Source organism: Pundamilia nyererei, unplaced genomic scaffold, assembly GCF_000239375.1.
Source record: "Pundamilia nyererei isolate P.nyererei 1_Seehausen unplaced genomic scaffold, PunNye1.0 scaffold00028, whole genome shotgun sequence".
NCBI classification, from domain to species: Eukaryota; Metazoa; Chordata; class Actinopteri; order Cichliformes; family Cichlidae; genus Pundamilia; species Pundamilia nyererei.
In genome coordinates this window covers 2,818,183-2,826,857 of record NW_005187429.1, presented here as the reverse complement: position 1 = coordinate 2,826,857, position 8,675 = coordinate 2,818,183, and the positions used below count along the sequence as shown (strand labels likewise).

Genomic DNA, 8,675 nt, shown 5'->3' with positions numbered 1-8,675 from the left:
GTAAGCTATCTACAAAAAAAAGTATTACTAATAATAATAATAATTTGTACATAAAGGCTCATTTACCATCATTTGCTTCTGAGTGTTTGACATTGACCATACTAGACTATGGACTATGTCTACAAGGTGTTACATCCACTTGTTATACTGATAAGACTCTCCAGCTGTGTCCATTTTATAGACTATTTAAGATGGCAATGGCGGGTTAGTGAAGTTCTGCTGTGAAGCTTCGAGCTGAGTATTTTCACCAGTATCATCTTGGTATTAAGATGTAACCAATCAGAAGTGGACTCAGGGACACCACACACTCACTGGTTTACAACTTGTGATCGACAGGTACACAGTGAGTTGGTTTTAGCCTCTTTTTTTGACACTAATGTATTCAGTATGATTTTAAAAGTAGTGATGGAGCTCATAAACTCATTAAGAAACTGTTAATGAGATCACACATTGGGGCAGTTATAGAGTTTGAAAAATTTGCAGCCTGCTGGCCATTGAAAAGAATGCAGGCTTAAGTGGAGCCCGACCGATTTATCGGTGGGCCGATATTTTCAGCCATTATTAGTTATCTATTGAACTGTTGGTATTGACGTTTATAAAGACAGATGGAAAAAAAAAGAAAAAGAAATCAGAGAAAGAGCCCTTCACTGATGTTATGATTGTTGATGATGCATAGTTTGTCCACCAGAGGGCACTCCACAATTTTTCTGTTCCGAAACCGGGTTTGGAAGCTACCTACACAACAACCAGCTGACCTGAGTGGAGTCGGTCAGAGTGTACACGAGTAAATACACGTTACAAATATTAGAGAAATCTGTGTATGTCTCGTGTGTCTGAAAGAAAAAAATATTGGCAATATCAGAATATACGATTTTTTTTAATCACCAAATGTCTGTCGAAATTGGTCTTAAAAATCCCGTATTGGTTAGACTCTTCTGCATTGGCTTCCCTTTTCAGACCTTGAAGCGACTTTCATTTTTCATACACAGTCTATTGTGTGTGTCAGTAATACTCTGAATATAAAAGAAGATGACACCAGCAAACATCCTTAGCTGCTAAAGCTATTGTGCGTTACCGACATGTTCTCAAGTCAAGGAACCAGTACATCATAAGTAAAAGGATAAGAAAGGTGATAACTTCATCCACTCACTAAACCTTAATGTATACAGTGCATCCAGCTGAGATCATTTGGAGCCCAGCTAAAATAATCAAACTAAACACAGTCATTTAAATCTGTCTTTTATTTTTAAATTAGTTAGACACCTTGGGCTGTGTAATTAAAATGTAGATTTTTCAATTTGTACATAACACCCTACAGGCAGCTATAGCCCACAGTTTGGCACATGTTATGCTCAGGATATTTGGCCCAGCCTGATTAGATTGACTCACCAGGCACCATGCCAAAGGGTCATTTTGACAAAGTATTCATATTGTAAGTTAATTTTAATTTAAAAAAAAAAGTGATGTTATTGCCATGTGCCAGGATATTTTTGTATGAGGATGATACACTTTTCCCCCTTAATTTAATATTTAAAACATCCAAAAAATATATTGCTGCACTTTTTTTGAATGAAATTGTGTTTTAAAAAAAGCCAATGTTTGTTTGCATTTTTTTTAAACTTGTGGTCAGGATGTGATTCAGTCCAGGAATGCCATATTAGAAAAACTGAGATTATGAGTAAGCCATTAACTGTCTTTATCAGAACTATTTTTAATAGTCATAATAGAAATTCCTCCCAGCAACAAAGACCCACATGAGCTAACAGACGTGGTTTCCACTGAAATTCTTTATTATGACCTTTGACCTGCACAGGTAGAAGAATCTTTACGCTTCACAAACTGCTGTAAGTAGGTTACGAGTTTTAATTTGTGTCTCTTTGAGTGGGACACAGAACGAGAATGATAGATGAGGAGAGGAGGGACACTCCGGGTATTTGTTCTCTGCACAGGCACGCACACACACACACACACACACCAGCTTTGACATATGCGACTCACATTTCACCACTGATTTGGCATGATTCACAATTTCCTGGCTCTCTGCAACGCTATAATTCATAAGCCCGGTGAAAGGAAGGAATTACGGTTGGTTTTATCCGAGGAATACACTCATCTTACACACAACACCTAATCTTCTCCCAGCCGGTGTAATCCATCTTGTTGTTTTGCTCAAGTTTGTGTTTTCATTGTGTATTTTGCACAGCACTGGGCATTTTTTGTGACGAGACTATATCATGAATGATATTTGATATCCATTCGTCACGTTTTTTTCTGTCTCATTAATCGAAATGAATGGTGTTGTGTGTTTGGCGTGTGCATTCTGTGTGTGTGTGTGTTGACTTTTCCACAGTAAAGACTAATCCTGTTGCACTGCTTTAAGATAATGATCTAGTTCACACACACGAACAGACACACACTGGCCTGAATGCCATTCTCCTCAGCGCTCGGTGTGGGCAGCTGTGTGTGTCACTCTGCTTTTGTTTTGCCATTTTCTCAGTGTGTTTTTCTAAGATCACCGTGGCTTTAGCTACAAACAGAGGTGCGTGTGTATTTGTGTGTCTGTGTTGGTGGGTGCATTTGCGCTTGTTTTTTGATCCGACAATCTTGCCAGAGCAGGTCACCTTAATGGCTGAAGCCCTGAAACAAAGAAAGCCATTGTTGCTGGTTACCCCAGTCTACCTTGAACTTCATTCTGCTTTTTTATTGCTTCTGCAATGTTGCCCGAATCGTAGCAAGATGAATCAGTATGTCTGTGAGATAAAACAGGCAGTTTATCTGAGACTTTATTTTGCCGTAACAAAAAAAAAATGTTGTTTTTATTACCCTTTAAGGATTTATTTAATTAATAAACACCATTACTTTGGTTGTGGCAATAGACTGTACATAAAAGATGACTATTTATGTGAAAATGCTCCTTGGCTTCCGTGAACTATGATGTTAGTCAACATTTTATAGTCTCTGTTGACAGTTTGATTCTTATTTAATAAAACACAATGTTTACGTTATGAAATCTGTAGTCTTACAGTAAAACTAGAGCTGGGCGATAGCACGATAACGATATGTATCGCGAAATAACTTTTTCTCGATAGAAAAATTAAACTATTGCAATAGACCTCACCGCTCTTGTCCTCTTAAAAAAAAAAAAAGAACAGCCAATCCAAATTAAGTAGCGCAGAGCCGAACCAATCACAGCCGCAGCGTCACATCACGTGACTTGTTACGTACAGCACAAGTGCCAAGCCGCACGTGTGTATTTGTTTGGGAAGCAGCCAGCCGCCGTGCCGCCCGGGTAATGGAGGAAAAGAGTGCGCCGACTAGAGAAAAATCAACCGAGAGCGTGACCGAAGGTTACCGAAGAGAAAACTGATGATGGTTGTCGAACGGAAGAGCCATAGAAGTTCCTTAGTGTGAAAGTATTTTGGCTATTTCAAGTCTGACAAAAACAGAGTAGCGCGCACTGTAAATTGTGCCGAAAACAAGTCTGGAAATACAATAAAGCGGTGCATGCTCAATCTCTGACTGGAAGCGCTAATTCGTCATTCGGCTTTTGTCAGACTAAAGTAACTGTTAAAACTGTTTGAAAAGCTAAGCTATACAACAAGGAGAGATTGAGAATTTCCTTTTAGTTCTCAGTTTATTTGATATTGACAAAAGTTAGTCAGTTTTGTCTGTTCTTCTGTAAAACAAACTAAGATTTATTTTTAGAATTAATATTTTGTTTCTAAGTGGAATTGACAATTTAGTCTGTTTCGTTTGTTCTATTTTGAAACTTAAATGATTTAGCGGCTGCCTTTTGTGTAGTTTGCAATATTTGCCTTTATTTATCTGAAAAAGTCTCATGTTCCTTAAGTACATCTACCCTGTTGAACTTATTGTGGGAAATAAATATTTAAATCAAAACAAGCTGCTGATTATTTCACATTTTACTTGTGAGCAACGGCACATTTAAATCTTACAAATATAGTTATTTGGCTTATATCGTGATAGATATCGTTATCGCCTGAAATGAAAAAAACATATCGTGATATGAAAAAATCTCATATCGCCCAGCTCTAAGTAAACCAATGCAATGTAGCAGGGTTGACCTATATTCTTATTTCTTGAGAAGTTACTGAATAAGTGTGCAGTGTCCCCAAGTTTCTCAGTCTGATCCAACCCTTGCTTCTTATATCTGACAAAACCACTCTGTTTGAGGCTTGGCTATGGGAGATAAGTAACCAATGTGATGATGTAGTGAAACCAGTGAAATATACTTCCTCTCTATGTATTTGTTTAAAATACAATGATAGGGTTTTTTCTGTGTATAAGAATGTCTGGGACCAAAGACTTAGGATAATAATATATATATAATTTGTTTTTTTAAGCATTAAAAAGCCCAGTTCTGCAATTTCAAGTAAGGCCTAGTAAGGACAGATTTACACTTTACTGTTGTTTATGCCAAATTCTGACCATACCGTCTGCACACACTGGTTGTAACCAGCGTCCTGTCCGCTTGAACCGGTCTGGCAGTTTTCTGGATGTTGTCTCTTTTTAAGACCTTTCTTTGTAAACCATAGAGATGGTTATGTGGGGAAAAATCCTCACCCAGCCTTTTGGGCACCAACAACCATGCCCCATTCAAAGTTACTTAAATGACCTTTCCTCGCCATTCTCATGGTCAGTTTGAACTTCAGCATGTCTGCATGGCTAAATGCATCAACTTGCTGAAATGTGATTGGTTGACTAGATATTTGTGTTACCAAGGAGTTAAGCAGATGTTCCTAATAAGGTGGCTGTGATACATACATACATACATACATGTAAACCCTTCTTTCACTCTCTGGCCTTATCAATAAATTGCTCACATTTCTTCCACTAAAACCTGATGGTGTTTGTGAAAGTACAGATGATGCTGTTTTTAAAAATGAATTTTCTTTTAGTTTTTTTTAAACAAATTACTTTAAAAGCAAGTGTGGTGCTATTATGTAATGTTTTATTATATTTTTGCTCATGACAGTGCAGTTTTTTGTGGAAAACCTCATCCCTCCAAAACGTCTGCAGGAAGAATAATAGACTGGTTTTGTGACTGACCACTGTTCATTTTTGACTCTGTCCAGTGTGTTTTGGCAAAGACTTTTTTTAGGCCCAAGAATGTGGAAATTTTCTTAAACCGTATTTAGACTGTGATCTATCACATTTGAAATGTAAACATTCAAATTCAAATTTTAGCTGCCAGGTTTTGAGGCAGCCAATGCCCAGACCTTATTTTCTGTCTATTTTTACTTTTGGTTACTCTCTTTAATAATAAATTGAAATGGACTAATTCTGTAGATGTGTTCTTCACCAGTAACAGAATTGCAAAAGATATTTATCATTATGACCTTGTTAAATAAAAAAAGAGGCCATTTGAAGGAGCTGATTGCTACTTCATCATTTCTTCCAACTTATTTATGTGGTATTTCTGCACAAGCACTGAATTATTTCATTTTTTCGCCTCTCTACAGCAGAGCTCCAGTAACGGAGCTCCAGATGGCCAGAAGGTGGAGGGCGGCTGTCTGAGCCCAGAGCCAGCGGAGGAGCAGCGTTCAACGGACGGAAAACGTGTTAGCCGGGACTCTGACACCCGATCGGTGTCCCTGCTGGAGCAGAAACGCAAAGTAGTCTCCTCCAGCATTGACGTCCCCCACGCTAGGTAGGACTGTGTATATGAAATTCTCTAGCAGTGACAGTCTGATTCCTATCCTGCAGGCAGCTTGGCTAGAGTGGTACAGGCAAAGTTCACGAAAAGTTTATGACATAGATATGTCATCTCACAAATAGGACAGACCTTATGTGGGCTGACATCCTGTATTTTATTTGATCCTCGAAGCCATTTTTGCAGCACATAGTTTACAAGATAATTTGGCAAGAGTCTGCTTTACTCCATTACATAAATATTTTATTATATGGCCTCACACATGCTACACTCTTCCAACATACAGTGTTGTGTGTGTGTGTGTGTGTTTATTATAAATAGATAGATATATAGTTGCATAGATGTGTATGTGCAAGTAATCCAAATCCATATAATCCAAAGGTTCAGGCTTCAGACTGATGTAAACACTCAACAGTTTGTTTGTTTTTTTTCTACTGTTAATGTGGATGATGTCATCTCGGGCAGACAGCTGTCTGAGAACATGCCTCAAAGAACTGCTTTTCAAACCTTCTCCTTGTGATCGAGACAAGAAAGTTGACTTCAAGGGAGGGGGAGGGTAGCTAAAACTGCTTCCTGACATAGCGTGAACTACACCAGTGTCTACTATAAGATAAATGTGGATTATTATGAATCGTGACTCACATAAAGCTAGTTTAGTAGAATCCAAGAGTAAAAATATGGAGGCGGAAATGAGCATAATAGGTCCTCTATAAACCGATCCAGACATTTTGTTGATTTAGGATTCTATCCGTGTTCTGAATATTAAAAGGTTTTCAGCAAAATGTTGCTTTTGGATGCTGTTTCTTTAACTTGCAGAAGCATTTATGGGTATTGTTATTTAAACGGCATGCCTCTCTGGTGGTTTCTCAACAGTTACCCTGTTGAGCGTCTTTCCTGCTACACAGCAAAGACACCGTGGCCTTGCAGAATACTTTGCCCTTATAGCCCGCATGTACAGTTGTTGCTTTCATGTGGTATAAACATTGGAGCACATATTCCAAACTGATCCTACATGCAGAACATAACCCTATACAACTGGAAATAATTATTATGTTATGATGCATTAGTTATTTCTTTACTCATTCGGTGGTTCTCTTTACACTGCACACACACACGTGCACACACACGTGCACACAAATATTATTTTAGACCACCAGACTAATTCCCCACATAAGCCATTTCCACAATAGAGCAGTTAACCATTGGTGGGCAGCAGTGCACGACAGTGAAGTTCTATCTAATAAAGGAACAACACTCTTTCTCAATTAAATGTGAAACCCTAATACCTTGTAAAGCACTTTGCTGTTATTGGACATCACTCCTCATTACCTGCCTTCACTCTGCTGCTGGAGTCCAATCGATGGCAACTTGCTGAAAAGTACAGCAAAAGTTTCCCATTTGTGCAACTTTATCACTCCATCCTGAGCTATTGCCTTAAATTTAACTGTTATTTGTTGATGAGTCATTGATTAGAAGCTGCCTTATGGCCCATTAAGAAGGAAGAAAGGTCTATCGCATAGATTAGACTGGAATTTCATACTTGTCCTTTGGATGGGGATTGCAAAAATATTGATATTTATGTGTTTATGGTTGGATGTCTTATTGATTATCTTGCTGCTCAAGTTTATGTGCAATCACTAGACCAACTTCATGTTGTCTAGTGATTGCACCTCCTCCCGCTGAGGCCAGCTAAAAACAATGTAGCCACGGGGAGATGTCTTATAAGTCACATTCAGAAATCCTCATAAAATGACTGAAATAAGACATGACCTTCAGAGAGCTTCACATCTTCAGAGTTATTGGTGTGGGCACACACAGCACTCCGAAAATCCAAATTGGCTCTCCAGCCAGAATTCCAACTGGATTATGTATGCTGTGATCTTATTTAGACTGTGCAGACATCTCTAAGGCACCAAAAACATGAGCACTGTGTGCAATACTTCTTAAATACGTGTGTATATAGAAGCAACCAATGACTAAAGTTAGATTTGGTTTTAAACTATGAACACCTTTGCGTATTTGGGTGTGAAATGAAAAGCTAACAATGGCTGCCATGGCTACTTTTAGCACATTGCCATGGCATGATGGCGTTTTGCAATGTGCTTCTGGAGTCGGGGGCTGTGCTATAACAAAAACTAGTCGTGTCAGATTGTCAGAATAGATCGCACTAATTCCAATCTCATGGTTAGAGGTTAGGATATGGTACCTAAACCCACTATCCACTCTAATGAAGGGCAGCAGATCTTTCACAGTAAACTTGGAAAGAACCCTGTAATTATGTTTTGGTTTTTTTCCCTGCTTTGTTCTAATGAAGCTCTGGCTGCCACTTGTTGAAACACTAATACGAACATTTAAGAAGAAGTCCTTGAAACCAATTCTGTGTACAGACTTTTGTGAAATGATAGCAAGTGTTATCTTCATTTGACAAGTCAAGGTTACACTTCACTTTTTTAGTTTTTTTTAGTTTGACAATTTCCATCTGCATCTGAACCAAAAGCTGCTAAAAAAGCAAAAACAGTCAAACATGCTGAAATGCTCTGGCCTTATCAGATCTTGTATTTTTAAGTCTTTTCTGGGGCTGTTTGTGTTACTGCCTTTTTGCACATCAGCAACTTTGTCATTATTAGGGATTTGTTAGTTATTTCACTTCGTGAGCCAAAAAATGAAAGTCACATAAATACCATTTGAAGTCATAAGCCACTTTTCCATAGATTTTTCCATTTTTCAATAAATCGCTGCACCACCTTCCTATTTTCATCGCAATAAATTTAAACAAATGAACTTCTGTACAGTACTCTACTTTCATTTATACCTGAAAGACACCTCTCTTCTGTTTCTGAACATTATTTTTCTGCCTTCATTCGGCAGACACAGTAATGACAGAGACAGGAGACATGGGAAGATAAAGCAAATGTCTATATGTGCAGATGACTTGTTTGCCCCTTAATAAAGTTTCAGCATTGAAGAAGAATAATTGTGGATTATAATTGTGCAAAAGCAG

General features: G+C 38.2%; 1 protein-coding gene across 1 annotated transcript in view; it reads left to right on the top strand.

Annotated features, from left to right (window-relative positions):
* The window catches only part of znf704 (zinc finger protein 704), a 51,467-nt gene that overhangs the window by 3,260 nt on the left and 39,532 nt on the right, over nt 1–8,675 (top strand). The window contains exon 2 of the mRNA XM_005728456.2: nt 5,484–5,671. Coding sequence (XP_005728513.1) covers nt 5,484–5,671 — 188 coding nt within the window. The remainder of the gene's footprint in view (nt 1–5,483; nt 5,672–8,675) is intronic.